We start from the raw sequence: 17132 nt of genomic DNA, 5'->3' as shown, positions 1-17132 counted from the left end.
GATGCAGGGACGATGGGACTGCAACAAGGGGCTTTTCGGTTCCCCATATGCGCCAGTTCTGTTTATTGACGAAGCCGTCCAGGTAAAAATAAGCTTCGTCAGTAAACCAAATGCTGCCCACATGCATATCGCCGTCATCAATCCTGTGCACTATATCGTTAGCGAATGTCTCTCGTGTAGCAATGGTAGCGGCGCTGAGTCGTTGCCGCGTTTGAATTTTATATGGATGGAGGTGTAAACTCTGGCACATGAGATGATATGTGGACATTGGCGTCATTTGGACCACAGCTGCAACACGGCGAACGGAAACCCGAGGCCGCTGTTGGATCACCTGCTGCACTAGCTGCGCGTTGCCCTCTGTGGTTGCCGTACGTGGTCGCCCTACCTTTCCAGCACGTTCATACGTCATGTTCCCAGTCCGTTGAAATTTTTAAAACAGATCCTTTATTGTATCGCTTTTCGGTCCTTTGGTTACATTAAACCTCCGTTGAAAACTTCGTCTTGTTGCAACAACACTGTGTTCTCGGCGGTGGAATTCCAACACCAGAAAAATCCTCTGTTCTAAGGAATAAACCATGTTGTCTACAGCACATTTGCACGTTGTGAACAGCACACGCTTACAGCAGAAAGACGACGTACAGAATGGCGCACTCACAACTGCTTTGTCTTCTATATCTTTCACATCACTTGCAGCGCCATCTGTTGTTGAAAATTGTAACTACTGTAATTTCGAAAGTTTGTCCGCCTGAAAATGTACTGTTGTCCCAAGCATATTGCAACAAATGGTGTATTTCAATGGCTGCTTGTTTAGTTTTTATTGCCGTTTCAAATATACCGGTCATTTTGAAACACCCTGTATATTGTGAATGGAGTAAAAACTTTGGAGGAATTACTTTTCAGCATGCTCTCGTAATTACAGAAATGATCCATGGGACGTGAAAGTATCTAATTAGTTGCATCGAGGTCAGCATCTCTGAGACTTGTGCATAGTGGTGGCTGTTTCTAAAGATCACTCCAATGATTCAGAACATTACAAGCTGTCTTCCTGTGTATACATATTTAAGGCAAAAAATTGCCAAACTGTATGTTTAGGGCTCTTACCTGGATACTCCCAGTCGAGGTCTATTCCGTCGAAGCCGTACTCGTCGATGAAGTGCAGAACGGAGCGGATGAACTCGCGCCGCGTCGAAGCGCTGGCCGTCATCTCGGCGAACTTGCGCCGCTCTTCGGGCCAGCCGCCCACAGAGATCATAACCTTCAGCTGCGGGTTCTGTCTCTTCAAGCCTACTATGGAGCGGTACCCTCCTGGAAAAAAGACAGTGCTCGTTTATCTACCAACACTCTGTTGCAAGGCCGCCATTTCCCTATTTTCATTCAATCTCGGCGCTAATGTCTCCTCTACACCTTCTTCCTGACGGTGGTGCCAACATACCCCTTGCTCTCTGATCTACATTTCGTGAATTCCAATGATCCCACATTCACTCAAAAGCGTGATGGAAGCATGGGCACCTGAAGGTGCCAAAATCCAAGGAACAAGTAGGGGGCGCTGATGTCTCCTGGGCACCTTCTTCCTTACAGTGGTGCCAACATACGCCTCGCTCACTATTCTACATTTTGTAAATCCCAACGATCCCACATACACTCAAAAGTGTGATGGAAGCATGGGCGCCTGAAGGTGCCAAAATCCATGGAACAAGTAGGCGATCAAATACCTACTGTTACATACATATGATATCTACACTCGCTTAACCATTCACAACCCCACAACCAAAGTAACACACAGAAATACTTTGAAGTACCCCTTGAAGGTTAGTTAAAGTCGTTCTCCACCTACTGGCTACCCAACAGAATAATTCTCGTTTGATTTCGAAGCCCTATCAGCAGCCGGTTTTCAGACTAAATTATGGGAATTCGCTTCTGCCTAATAAGTAGACTACTACTCTTTTTAATGCCCAAACATATTTCAGCTCCTCTGTGCCATCAAATGGCTCTGAGCACTATGCGCAAGTTACATTTTTGAACTTCATAAATACAATTTTTTTGTGAAGTCCAACATAAAGGTTGAATAAATGCTTTGTATACCAATGACTGTTAATATAGATTTTGTGGAAATTGACTCAAAAGCTTTCCGAAAAGCTATGAACCAAAGACAAAATGATAATTCAAACTCTTCACTTCCGTTCACTTCTTGCAAATGGTCCAGTGTGATACGTCCACTGCAAGAGCTTCTTGTTTCTTTCATTTTTCGTTTCCAATTGTCTTCCCCAAAAGGTTGGTGATAATTCAGAGAACATGTTGCACGTGATGAAGAGGAGTCTCAAAGCTTTGTAGTTTTCTGTCTGTTGTCTGCATTCTGTACTGCGAACTACAGGAATTATAGCACTGCTTTGGTTTGGGAGATTTGATTTCCTTTGTAGAAGTTTTACACATAATATTACAAATTCTTTCCGTATTACATTTCCTGCACCTTCAACCATTTGTGTTCAAAATGGTTCAAATGGCTCTCAGCACTATGGGACTTAACATCTGTGGTCATCAGTCCCCTAGAACTTAGAACTACTTAAACCTAACTAACCTAAGGACATCACACAACATCCAGTCATCACGAGGCAGAGAAAATCCCTCACCCCGCCGGGAATCGAACCCGGGAACCCGGGCGTGGGAAGCGAGAACGCTACCGCACGACCACGAGCTGCTCACCCATTTGTGTTGAAACACCATAATCCCCGGGCTCTTTTTCTCATTTCCTCGCCTCTATTACTATTTTCAAAATGTAATAGCTATAAACCCTGACTTACTGCGTTTTAACAACCAGAGATCACAATAAGGTCTTTAATTAAGTGGTGTTTAAATATCAAAGGTAAAACAGAATCAGACAGAAAATTAAACAATCTTCAGCCTGTGAGTGCAGTGAAACGTACATACCTTGTATGATGTCATACTGTTCGTCCTGGGGCTTGATGTGTAAGTCGTGAGGATCCATGACGGCGAAGGCGTAAATGATGTGAGTGCAGGCGAATGGGTCGATGTCGGCTGTGGTAAACCGCATTGGATCCCTTCTGTAGCCGGCCCATCCTTCCACGAAGCATACTACCTTAAACTGACGTATCCCTGTAAGAGGATAATTCCATTAAATTAAATAAATGCTTCTGTAAACACATAATGTTAAGAACCTAGGCTTCAGTGCCAAGAGTTAGTAATAATAAAATTGCCTGCTTGTGTGATTGCGTAATTTCATAGAACACGTCAACGTTTTGACCTCTTGCAGTACTATCCGATGCATGCAAGTGCTTTACAAAATGAATGTGACAAAAATCCAAAAAACGTTTGTTGGCAAATATAATATTGTAAAAGATTTGCGTGTAAAAACTGGTCCCCTTTTTTTTTACTGAAGGATGGATCGCAGTATTGTTTCAGTTATAAATCTACGTATTATTACGGTGATAAATGGTTGAATTCCGAATAGCCACCACTAAAGGAATAGGAAAATCAAAATGTCCTTTTGCTTCAACCAATATAAGATCAGCTATTAATAATAATGTCAACTATGAACTGTTACAACAAAGAATAAATTCGGGAAAACAGGTCATTGTTTTCAGTACACAGAGCGGCCTCCAACATTTTTAACTTCTAAATTAGAAATTTCTTAGTAGTGATTTCTCATGCAGTAGAACGGTGATGGATATTGAAAGAACAAAATGTTGAAGTTCAGCAAACATGAGAAGCTTACGTAACATCTTGACGTTCATAATTAACGGTTGGAGGGGATGATAGGTCCCTAAGTTTGAGACGTTAATTACAACGGAGACAGTGCATACGTACGAACAATGTTCTCGGCAGGGAAGAGAACCATAAGACTGGTATTCCCTTTAACTTATAACGATGAGAAAGAATGGCAGTACAGAAATAACGCATATAGTTTTGGGTCCTTACATTAATGTTGCCTTCGTCTCGACAGTCCATTAGGATTAGTTTATAATTTCGGCTTATCTTCAACGATCCAAGCAAGAAATCCAAGCTGTGCTGTTCTTTTTATATGTTCTTTACCTATATATTTACATTTGCTATGGCATCCTAGACGTGGTACCTACAGCGCTATCATATGTTACAAAATGTGACGATCGCCTTTTGAGTCAAAACATAGGATTATATCAGTAGCGGTTTCTGGAACGTGCCTTGTAGCCGTGCCAAACTACACAAAATAACAGTTTTTAAAGATTAATTGATGGTGTTTATCTTTTCTGTAGGCAAAACTACATAGGCAAGAAAGATGTAGGATATAGAAAGGAGTACATACTTTTCTGTACCCTAAATATCTCAGGTTGTCTCGATCTTGACACGGTCAGTGAGTGAGGTTCCTTAGAATTATTGGGTACTTGCATAATAATAGTTAAGGTGTCAGTTCTCGACTATTTTTCCATGGACGCACAGAAGTGTTTCACAGGGATAATCATCACTTTACAACCATTTACGGAAGTACCAACGACGTGAGGACAAGGTTACAGTCTACTGACAGTTTTAATGACATGCTCTAGAACCATTGATGTATGGGGCAAATACCTGGTTACAAATCCCTATTCAGAGATAACATTTATACATAAATGTTGATTTTCCTCCCAGGGGAGAGTAGGATCTTCCAGCACGACAACGAGCCCAGTCACGTAGTAAAGTGTACGCAAAAAGAGAAATTAAGAGTTCAAAGTATTTTCCTAGCTGGTAAATTAGCTATAATGCGACTTAACAGAACAGCTATAGAACCACTTTGTTGTGATCATTTCATACATCCTCTGTCACACACCCTTAAACTGCCGTGGGAACAACTACAGACAACGTGACTCCCTGACCCAAAACAGGGTTCATATTCCTGCTCGAGCCATCCTCAGTTAGGATTTCCATGGTTTCTCTGAAGCACACTGGCAAATACCAGCGTAGTTCCTGTGAGCTAGTGTTTCATCTCTGAAGATCTGAGCTTCGCTGAGAAGCTGAAGTTTCCCTTCCTCCCATCCATGACGTAATTAAATGACTTCCTGCTAGTCTTGCCGCTTCGAGTGAGTTACATTTGGCGCTCAGCCAGACACTGAGGATTCGGCCGACGTGCCTCTGGAGCTCATGGAGACATATGCAGTCCAGAGGGTGCTCCACTGGAAGGTAAAACGGTAACGCTTTGATCGATGGTCAGATCCTGAGGCTCAGATAAGCACAAAAGCCCGGGGGTTACACTCTTACATTACTGTGCTCACATTAACTACATCCTGAAACTGATAATACATCAACTTTTGTTCTCGAAGTCTACGTTGGTTTCAGACAGACTAGGCTTGTGGTACTTCAGGGCCCCGACTTTTCCATGAAGGGTCACTCAGCTTCAACTTTCCCTCTACTACCTCTGTCTGCAGAGCGCTCTACTTCTCCATTAAGCTATGTAATACAAATCATTAATTTTTTCATAAGTGATACCCAACTAGGAATATAACGCTACAACAGGCAGCGACGATGGATCTTTTTGAGTACAGTTCAAGTTTCAAAAAATTATCTGTCAGTCTTTTCTCTCAGGTGTTGGGGAAACCTGTGAATGTTTTATGCTTGCTGCGGATATACACGACAGACGCCAACTCAAGCCATCAACAATTTTTCTGTCAGAGGATGGCATTTTCAAAATGTAAAGAGAGAATATTATTCTGAACAGATCACTGTAGTTTCCAGTATACCAAGGTCGCAATCACTAATTCGCTATCAATTTTCTTGATTAAATATTCCTTACACTCGTTAAAATACACCGATATTAGTCCTGATTGAAATGAGACTGCGGCCTAGTTTTGCCTAAAAAGTATGCCTGCGACTTGCAGGACTGCTGTGCTGTGCTGTTCATGCTATAGAAGCGGCCGTCTCAGTTGTTTATTTGGTGATTTTCTTATTCGGTACTCTAGTCAGAGACAACTGACTTCCTGAATTACACTGATCGTCGTAAAGGGAGCTGCACCCAGAGGGACAAGGCACCTGCTGTGCTGTGCTCTTCATGCTATAGAAGCGGCCGTCTCAGTTGTTTATTTGGTGATTTTCTTATTCGGTACTCTAGTCAGAGACCACTGACTTCCTGAATTACACTGATCGTCGTAAAGGGAGCTGCACCCAGAGGGACAAGGCAGATGCCAATTATTGTTGGCAGGCAGGTAGATGGCATCACACACACGAAATGATAAAGTTTCAACTTTGAAGGAACAATATAAATTACGCTACACGGCCACAAAACGCACGTGTAAGTACAGCTGTTGGGGCCCCATAGTTGTGGCACGGAGTTGTACAGGTCTTGGCTGTAGCCCTGTGATACTCCATCCCACACCGCTTGCACCCGAGTGCACATTTCCTACGGATTAGTGCGTGGAGGTGGATTCCATCTGGCACGCCCCTTATGCACTCCACACATTCTGGACAGTAGAGAGATTTGGCGATGCCGTGGTAGAGTTTCCACAGCTGCAAGGCATGGTTGGGAGGTGGCAACAGTATAAGGACGAGCACAGGGTGTCTACAGATTTTCGGGAGATCAAGTTCATGACTCTTTCATTACTATTAGTTACACTCATGACCTCTCGGAAGTATGCGTGGTACAATGAGAAAACACTTTTTTTTATTAACTTGAAAGCTGGCTGAAATGAAGGCTGACTGTAATAATTCTTATATCACTTGACCTGTATGCCAGTATGAATAATTTAATTATGTACGACTTGTTGTATACTATTCATCAAATGCTATAAAAACATTAATCTCTGACATAGGAAGGGGTATGACTATTTTCTTATCGTCACATCAATTAAGATACGAATTGTTTTAACATGATAATCTAGTGAAAACTTACACTTTTCATTTAGGCGATATAACAATTTTGAAGGCACAAAATGTATGTCAAATATTCAACTTCACACTAAAGATTCATTGTTAAAGTTTCTTGGCTAAACTTGAAATTTCAACATCTAAAGCATCACTGCTTCTTTTCTATTTTGTCTTTTTTTAGCTGTTTTATTTCTTGAACTGTTCTTTTAAGATTGGCCACTTCGTTTTTATGAGCTTTCTTCTTTTCTAAGGCTTCTACTCTTTTTGATGAAGCATTCTTCGCAGCTAGTATCGCTGATTTTATAATGTCCTCATTCAGCTCTTTCTCACTGTTAAGTAAATCACCTAATGATTGTACTGCATTGTAAACACTTCTTTCTGCAACAATTGTATCTTCTAAATTTTCAACTAAAACTTCTTTGTTAAGAGGAAAGCCTCTTCGAACACACAATTCATGAAACATGCATACCAACTTCAGTACGAACTTTGCCGTAAATTCGTTAGAAAGCGATCAAGTTTGTCCTTCATAGGACTGAACTGTTTCAGTTTTTTCCAGAATATTCACAAAATTGAAGCCAAATTGAAGGTATTCTCTCTTCACTACGTCAGCTGTTGATGGAGTCATATGTTTTTTTTTTTTACACAAATTCTGGCAATGCAATTTTCACTCGAGAATTTCTCAAAAAGGGAGCTCTGCTGAACTTCGGGTGATAAACATGAGCCAGCTTTGACTGTCTTTACTGTCAAAGGAATATTCTCAGTAATTTTTAGATACAGTCTTTGGAAATACCTGTGCACTCATTTTTGAAAATAGTGATATCCTCTTCCGTGTAGTTCTTGCTAGCTGCTGTACTGATTTGCTGATGTTTGTTGCCAATTGTGCAGCCTACTATTAGTGGAGTTGGCTCCATTGTTGTCTGCTTTGTCACTGAACTGTGCTGTCGCTATCTGTGTTTTGTTGCGCTATTTCCACTGTTTCTCATCATTTTACAGGTCAATACGAACAGTGATCTCAGTTTCGATACCACAAAATATTTAACTGCCGATTACATCCATTGTGCACATTGCTGCTTACATGGAAGCTCAAAGCACAAGTTTAGTTGCCTGCCCTGCGTGCTTACAGTAGACGGAGGCGGCTGACCATACGAAAGTAATTACTGGGGTAGCTGGTGGAACATATCCACCCAGTTTGCACTGGATCTGTCGAGTCCCTCTGGTAGCAACTTTTTTTTTATGACAGTCAATATGTTTGTCTTACTGGCACAACTTGTAAATACGATCGTTTGGAGGTTAGTTACATGTACGTTGCAAATTCTGCTTGTGAGCAGGCGTCGCCATTAATCTGCACCACCCCGATGTTGTGAGTACAGGAATGGGCCCTTTTATTTTTTGCGTACGCTAACAACCGACTTTTACACGGAAATGGATGCATATGTTGAATTCCACAAGATGAGGTAAACGTTTGGAAGCCTTCCTGATCCATGAGTGCTCAACCAGAACACACAGTCTATGGAGAATGGTTGAATCTACGTGCAGGGTGCACACGTTACAGCTGATGGCATCCCAGATATGCCCGGGAGGACAGAAGTTAGGTGACCTCGAGTCCATCCAACCACTCTCAGGTCTGTGGACTGTTCCTCTACTATTCTGACACTGTTTTGGAGTAGTTATTTGTCTTTCTAAAGGTACAGGGCGCTGTGGGCAAATAAGCAGATGTACATGATCGCACAGAAAGTTCCCGTGGTGTTTACGAGGGCCAAACGATGACTGACATTTAATTCAACGTTAACATTCCGCACAAGAGAATACATCTACCACGTGACTGAACAGTTCCTTGGTGATAAGTGGAAATGGAACGTGTCATACCGTTGTTCATGTACATTGCAAACAGTTTGTACCAACATATACTACAACCCATCCATCCAGGCAATGTTCACCCATAATCTGACCGTCCATCCCTGTACCCATGCTAATCTTGGTACTCTGTGGGATGTGGTGAGCAGAGATACATGTGGTAGTCTGTGACTTCCGTACTCCTTAACAAAGTTGTATTCCACACGATGCAGCTACTCACTGGTTATTGTTGTCCAGCCCTGATACTAGCCTGACGCTCTGTTGCCATTCTATTCGACAGTGCAATGATTATAGCCATCAACACGCTATTAAAATGTAAATGTCGTGTGACTAGGGCCTCCCATCGGATAGACCGTCCGCTGGCTGCTAGGCTTTCGATTTGACGCCAACAGCTGATAACTATCGACGCTAGTTTGCGTCCAGGTACTTGCAGTATGCGCATGACACGATAGCACGTGAAAAGCCTAGTGTGTTCAAGGCCTCACTGACGGAGTGTTCATCTTTTGTGATCCACGATGTGGTCTTGCTGAAATGTGCTGATATTGAACACCTTGTCAATCCTGTAATGTACGCTATCTGATTTTAAGTATCCAGACGCTCATTTTGGGACATTAATATGAGATATGTCGACCTTTCATCTTTATGATGGCTTGAACTCTGCTGGTGGGGTGTCTGAAAGTCTGTGAAGGAATGGGAACCCATTCTTTCTCAACAGCCGAACTGGAGAAGGTAGTGACGTTGGCTCCCTTGGGTTTAGGTCGAGACCCTCGGCAGGTCAGTCCATTTCAGGAATGTTACTGTCAACAAACCATTGCGTTACAGATGCTTTATGAGAACGTGCTTTGCCATGGTGATACAACTGTTGTCCCCGAAATGTTCCTCTACTGTATGCAGTACACAAAACTGCAAAATAAGCTCATATCCGTATATGCACTTTGCGTTTTCTTAAGCACGATGGATGACCCACACCGTAACTATGAAAAACACCCCTGTACTGTAACACCACCTCTTCTGTACTTCACAGCTGGCACTACACGTAATGAGAGGTAGCGTTCTCGGATTCGTCAAACCCAAACCCTTCCAATGAATTAGCACTAGGTGTGCATGATTCATCATTCATTTCCAATCTTAGTGCTGTTGGTAGTAGTTGGAGTGATTTCAGCCACTGATTCCCTGGGACTTTTTTTCAAACGCCCTCTGCGATGATCAACGAAACCTGTCAGCCAGTAAATGAGGACTGTCTGGTCTTGATTGTTCCTTCCTGTTTGCAGTTCACAGCTACACCACCAGTAGCCGACTTCGGCAGTCTTAGAACAGTTGAAGTGTCCCTTATGAATTTGTTTTTCAGGTGACTCAGTGACTGGTCCATCTTCGTTAGTCACTGAGGTCTGCTGAGAGATCCATCCTGCTGTCACTACTCCTCTACTGACAACATAATAGACTACTGGCCATTAAACTTGCTACACCACGAAGATGACGTGCTACAGACGCGAAATTTAACCGACAGGAAGAAGATGCTGTGATATGTAAATGATTAGCTTTTCTGAGCATTCACACAAGGTTGGCGCCGGTGGCGACACCTACAACCTGCTGACATGAGGAAATATACCAACCGATTTCTCGTACACAAACAGTAGTTGACCGGCGTTGCATGGTGAGACGTTGTTGTGGTGCCTCGTGTAAGGAGGAGAAGTGCGTACCATCACGTTTCCGACTTTGATAAAGGTCGGATTGTAGCCTATCGCGATTGCGGTTTATCGCATCGCGACATTGCTGCTCGCGTTGATCGAGATCCAATGACTGTTCGCAGAATATGGAATCGGTGGGTTCAGCAGGGTAATACGGAACGCCGTACAGGATCCCAACGGCCTCGTATCACTAGCAGTCGAGATAACAGGCATCTTATCCGCATGGCTGTAACGGATCGTGCAGCCACGTCTCGATCCCTGAGTCAACAGATGGAGGCGTTTGCAAGACAACAACCATCTCCAAGAACAGTTCGACGACGTTTGCAGCAGCATGGACTATCAGCTCGGAGACATTGGCTGCCGTAGACCTTGACGCTGCATCACCGACAGGAGCGCCTGTAGTAGTGTACTCAACGACGAACATGGGTGCACGAATGAATCCAGGATACTGGCGTATCATCCGGCGTGACGGTATGGTTACACGTCTCGGCCACCTCCTGTTCGCATTGACGGCACTTTGAACAGTGGACGTTACATTTCACATGTGTTACGACCCGTGGCTCTACCCTTCATTCGATCCCTGCGAAAGCAGGATAATGCATGACCGCACGTTGCAGGTCCTGTACGGGCCTTTCTGGATACAGAAAATGTTCGACTGATGCCCTGGCCAGCACATTCTCCAGATCTCTCACCAATTGAAAACGTCTGGTCAATGGTGGGCGAGCAACTGGCTCGTCACAATACGCCAGTCACTACTCTTGATGAACTGTGATATCTTGCTGAAGCTGCATGTGTACCTGTACACGCCATCCAATCTCTGTTTGACTCAATGCCCAGGCGCATCAAGGCCGTTATTACAGCCAGAGGTGGTTGTTCAGGGTACTGATTTCTCAGGATCTATGCACCCACATTCTGTGAAAATGTAATGACATGTCAGTTCTAGTATAATATATTTGTCCAATGAATACCCGTTTATCATCTGCATTTCTTCTTGGTGTAGCAATTTTAATGGCCAGAAGTGTATAACGAGTCTCGTTTTACACCCTCTCGTGACATTTAGTGGTTAATTCTGCATTACATAGGGGTATCTGGATACTTTTGATTACGCAGTGTACTGTCATACCAAAGGCCAGTACAATGACTGACAACTCGGTCACGTGACACGCCAAATTATTCCATTCTCTGTAGGGCAGAAGCTACGCCTTTCCCACACTGCAGCCATTAGTTCAAGTGGTGATGGGTATAATGGTGGACTCTACGGTTACGAGCACGCAGAAGTGCAGTACTTACCAGAGGTGTGTGTAGAGGGCGCCTGCAGCGACGGCGGCTTGGTGCGCGGTCCGCCGAGCGACAGTTTGGCGATGATGGCGTCGTGCCACCAGGCGAACGAGTGGTTGAACTGGCGCGTGCTGGGCAGGTTCTCGGGCAGCCAGTCACCGAAGCCTCGCCACAGCGAGAACGCCTCGCTGGCGGTCGGCGCGCCCGGCAGCGCCTCGTACGGCACGTGCTCCACCGCATCTCGCAGCGGCAGTCGCTCTGAAGACCGCAGCCTGAGAAAGGGGGGTTGTTTTAGAACTACGAGTGCTAGAAGCCGTTTATATGTTCCTGTCAGCTCACCACAAGTGTTTACAGGGAGCTGCGCAGACTGTCTACACTAGATACTCCAACACTGCTGCTGCATGTCGCGCGGGACCGATGGCAAGTCTAAAGCCGTCGGCACACGGACCGTGCATCCGAACGTTGAGCGTTGAGCGTGCTCAGTTTCTGACGTCATGGCGTGGAATAGCACGTTCCGGAGTTTTTCCGAACGTGCAGAGCACTATCTGGCATGTCAGATATTCTGAGCGTGTGTCGGAGCGTTGACCAATGAGATGGCACAACGCCACCTACGTCTCCCTTCAGTACAGAGTTGTGAGGCGCAATATTGGCATTCATTTCAAGCCTATATGTGTATATGCCGTTTCTGAGCACCAGAAAATTGAGAATCACTGGAAAATCCGTTGTTAAGTGTGCGATTCGTTCCAATAAAACAACGAGAAACATCATATTCATGGCAAAAGAATTATTGTAACGAGCGTATTATGAGAGTAGGCTATTTGAAGGCAACGACACACTGAGGAACCACCCAAACCGCATTGTCCTTCGTTCAATTTGTTATAATTAAATTTCAGTTGTTGTTGTTGTTGTTGTGGTCTTCAGTCCTGAGACTGGTTTGATGCAGCTCTCCATGCTACTCTATCTTGTGCAAGCTTCTTCATCTCCCAGTACCTACTACAATCTACATCCTTCTGAATCTGCTTAGTGTAGTCATCTATTGGTCTCCCTCTACCATTTTTACCCTCTACGCTGCCCTCCACTACTAAATTGATGATCCCTTGATGCCTCAGAACATGTCCTACCAACCGATCCCTTCTTCTGGTCAGGTTGTGCCACAAACTTCTCTTCTCCCCAATCCTATTCAATACTTCCTCATTAGTTATGTGATCTACCCATCTAATCTTCAGCATTCTTCTGTAGCACCACATTTCGAAAGCTTCTATTCTCTTCTTGTCCAAACTACACTCCTGGAAATGGAAAAAAGAACACATTGACACCGGTGTGTCAGACCCACCATACTTGCTCCGGACACTGTGAGAGGGCTGTACAAGCAATGATCACACGCACGGCACAGCGGACACACCAGGAACCGTGGTGTTGGCCGTCGAATGGCGCTAGCTGCGCAGCATTTGTGTACCGCCGCCGTCAGTGTCAGCCAGTTTGCCATGGCATATGGAGCTCCATCGCAGTCTTTAACACTGGTAGCATGCCGCGACAGCGTGGACGTGAACCGTATGTGCAGTTGACGGACTTTGAGCGAGGGTGTATAGAGGGCATGCGGGAGGCCGGGTGGACGTACACATGGGGCGTGAGGTCTCCACAGTACATCGATGTTGTCTCCAGTGGTCGGCGGAACGTGCACGTGCCCGTCGACCTGGGACCGGACCGCAGCGACACACGGATGCACGCCAAGACCATAGGATTCTACGCACTGCCGTAGGGGACCGCACCGCCACTTCCCAGCAAATTAGGGACACTGTTGCTCCTGGGGTATCGGTGAGGACCATTCGCAACCGTCTCCATGAAGCTGGGCTACGGTCCCGCACACCGTTAGGACATCTTCCGCTCACGCCTCAACATCGTGCAGCCCGCCTCCAGTGGTGTCGAGACAGGCGTGAATGGAGGGACGAATGGAGACGTGTCATCTTCAGCGATGAGAGTCGCTTCTGCCTTGGAGCCAATGATGGTCGTATGTGTCTTTGGCGCCGTGCAGGTGAGCGCCACAATCAGGACTGCATACGACCGAGGCACACAGGGCCAACACCCGGCATCATGGTGTGGGGAGCGATCTCCTACACTGGCCGTACACCTCTGGTGATCGTCGAGGGGACACTAAATAGTGCACGGTACATCCAAACCGTCATCGAACCCATCGTTCTAGCATACCTAGACCGGCAAGGGAACTTGCTGTTCCAACAGGACAATGCACGTCCGCATGTATCCCGTGCCACCCAACGTGCTCTAGAAGGTGTAAGTCAACTACCCTGGCCAGCAAGATCTCCGGATCTGTCCCCCATTGATCATGTTTGGGACTGGATGAAGCGTCGTCTCACGCGGTCTGCACGTCCAGCACGAACGCTGGTCCAACTGAGGCGCCAGGTGGAAATGGCATGGCAAGCCGTTCCACAGGACTACATCCAACATCTCTACGATCGTCTCCATGGGAGAATAGCAGCCTGCATTGCTGCGAAAGGTGGACATACACTGTACTAATGCCGACATTGTGCATGCTCTGTTGCCTGTGTCTATGTGCCTGTGGTTTTGTCAGTGTGATTATGTGATGTATCTGACCCCAGGAATGTGTCAATAAAGTTTCCCCTTCCTGGGACAATGAATTCACGGTGTCCTTATTTCAATTTCCAGGAGTGTATTTATTGTCCATGTTTCACTTCCATACATGGCTACACTCCATACAAATACTGTCAAAAATGACTTCCTGACACTTAAATCTATACTCAATATTAACAAATTTCTCTTCTTCAGAAACGCTTTCCTTGCCATTGCCAGTCTACATTTTATATCCTCTGTACTTCGATCATCATCAGTTATTTTGCTCCCCAAATAGCAAAACTCATTTACTACTTTAAGTGTCTCATTTCCTAATCTAATTCCTTCAGCATAACCCGACTTAATTCGACTACATTCCATTATCCTAGTTTTGCTTTTGTTGATGTTCATTTTATATCCTCCTTCAAGACACTATCCATTCCGTTCAACTGCTCATCCAAGTCCTTTGCTGTCTCTGACAGAATTACAATGTCATCGGCGAACCTCAAAGTTTTTATTTCTTCTCCATGGTTTTTCAATACCTACTCCAACTTTTTCTTTTGTTTCCTTTACTGCTTGCTCAATATACAGATTGAATAACATCGGGGAGAGAATACAACCCTGTCTCACTCCCTTCCCAACCACTGCTTCCCTTTCATGTCCCTCGACTCTTATAACTGCCATCTGGTTTCTGTACAAATTGTAAATAGCCTTTCGCTCCCTGCATTTTACCACTGCCACCTTCAGAATTTGAAAGAGAGTATTCCAGTCAACATTTTCAAAAGCTTTCTCTAAGTCTACAAATGCTAGAAACGTAGGTTTGCCCTTCCTTAATCTAGCTTCTAAGATAAGTCGTAAGGTCAGTATTGCCTCACGTGTTCCAACATTTCTACGGAATCCAAACTGATCTTCCCCGAGGTTGGCTTCTACTAGTTTTTCCATTCGTCTGTAAAGAATTCGCTTTAGTATTTTGCAGCTGTGACTTATTAAACTGATAGTTCGGTAATTTTCACATCTGTCAACATCTGCTTTCTTTGGGATTGGAGTTATTATATTCTTCTTGACGTCTGAGGGTATTTTGCCTGTCTCATACATCTTGCTCACCAGATGGTAAAGTTTTGTCAGGACTGGCTCTCCCAAGGCCGTCAGTAGTTCCAATGGAATGTTGTCTACTCCGGGTGCCTTGTTTCGACTCAGGTCTTTCAGTGCTCTGTCAAACTCTTCACGCAGTATCGTATCTCCCATTTCATCTTCATCTACATCCTCTTCCAATTCCATAATATTGTCCTCAAGTACATCGGCCTTGTGTAGACCCTCTATATACTCCTTCCACCTTTCTGCTTTCTCTTCTTTGCTTAGAACTGAGTTTCCATCTGAGCTCTTGATGTTCATACAAGTGATTCTCTTATCTCCAAAGGTCTCTTTAATTTTCCTGTAGGCAGTATCTATCTTACCCCTAGTGAGATAAGCCTCTACACCCTTACATTTGTCCTCTAGCCATCCCTGCTTAGCCATTTTGCACTTCCTGTCGATCTCATTTTTGAGACGTTTGTATTCCTTTTTGCCTGCTTCATTTACTGCATTTTTATATTTTCTCCTTTCATCAATTAAATTCAATAATTCTTATGTTACCCAAGGATTTCTAGCAGCCCTCGTCTTTTTACCTACTTGATCCTCTGCTGCCTTCACTACTTCATCCCTCAAAGCTGCCCATTCTTCTTCTACTGTATTTCTTTCCCCCGTTCCTGTCAATTGCTCCCTTATGCTCTCCCTGAAACTCTGTACAACCTCTGGTTCTTTTAGTTTACCCATGTCCCATCTCCTTAAATTCCCACCTTTTTGCAGTTTCTTCAGTTTTAATCTACAGGTCATAACCAATAGATTGTGGTCAGAGTCCACATCTGCACGTGGAAATGTCTTACAATTTAAAACCAGGTTCCTAAATCTCTGTCTTACCATTATATAATCTATATCTATTAGTATCTCCAGGCTTCTTCAATGTATACAGCCTTCTTTTATGATTCTTGAACCAAGTGTTACCTATGATTGAGTTGTGCTCTGTGCAAAATTCTACCAGGCGGCTTCCTCTTTCATTTCTTTGCCCCAGTCCATATTCACCTACTACGTTTCCTTCTCTCCCTTTTCCTACTACCGAATCGCAGCCACCCATGACTATTAAATTTTCATCTCCCTTCACTATCTGAATAATTTCTTTTATTTGATAATACATTTCCTCAATTTCTTCGTCATCTGCAGAGCTAGTTGGCATATAAACTTGTACTGCTGTAGTAGGTGTGGGCTTCGTATCTATCTTGGCCACAATAATGCGTTCACTATGCTGTTTGTAGTAGCTTACCCGCATTCCTATTTTCCTATTCATTATTCAACCTACGCTTGCATTACCCCTATTTGATTTTGTATTTATAACCCTGTATTCATATGGCAAGAAGGCTTGTTCCTCCTGCCACCGAACTTCACTAATTCCCACTATATCTAACTTTAACCTATCCATTTCCCTTTTTAAATTTTCTAACCTACCTGCCCGATTAAGGGATCTGACATTCCACGCTCCGATCCGTAGAACGCCAGTTTTCTTTCTCCCGATAACGACATCCTCTTGAATAGTCCCCGTCCAGAAATCCGAATGGGGGACTATTTTACCTGCGGAATATTTTACCCAAGAGGACGCCATCATCATTTAACCATACAGTAAAGCTGCATGCCCTCGGGAAAAATTACGGCTGTAGTTTCCCCTTGCTTTCAGTCGTTCGCAGTACCAGCACAGCAAGGCCGTTTTGGTTAGTGTTACTAGGCCAGATCAGTCAATCACCCAGACTGTTGAACCTGCAACTACCGAAAAGGCTGCTGCCCCTCTTCAGGAACCACACGTTTGTCTGGCCT

The 17132-nt window shown here is 44.3% G+C and overlaps 1 protein-coding gene across 2 annotated transcripts in view; it reads right to left on the bottom strand.

The window, feature by feature from the left end:
• Positions 1-17132, bottom strand: part of LOC126354154 (probable chitinase 10) — a 256966-nt gene that overhangs the window by 161626 nt on the left and 78208 nt on the right. For both annotated transcript variants that reach the window (XM_050003569.1, XM_050003570.1), the window contains exons 3-5: positions 11658-11917; positions 2926-3111; positions 1102-1305 (exon numbers count right to left, since the gene is read on the bottom strand). In XM_050003569.1, the coding sequence (XP_049859526.1) occupies positions 1102-1305; positions 2926-3111; positions 11658-11917 (650 nt within the window). The remainder of the gene's footprint in view (positions 1-1101; positions 1306-2925; positions 3112-11657; positions 11918-17132) is intronic.

This window comes from Schistocerca gregaria, chromosome 3 (genome assembly GCF_023897955.1).
Source record: "Schistocerca gregaria isolate iqSchGreg1 chromosome 3, iqSchGreg1.2, whole genome shotgun sequence".
In the NCBI taxonomy this organism is placed as follows: domain Eukaryota; kingdom Metazoa; phylum Arthropoda; class Insecta; order Orthoptera; family Acrididae; genus Schistocerca; species Schistocerca gregaria.
This window is presented reverse-complemented; position numbering and strand designations above follow the sequence as displayed.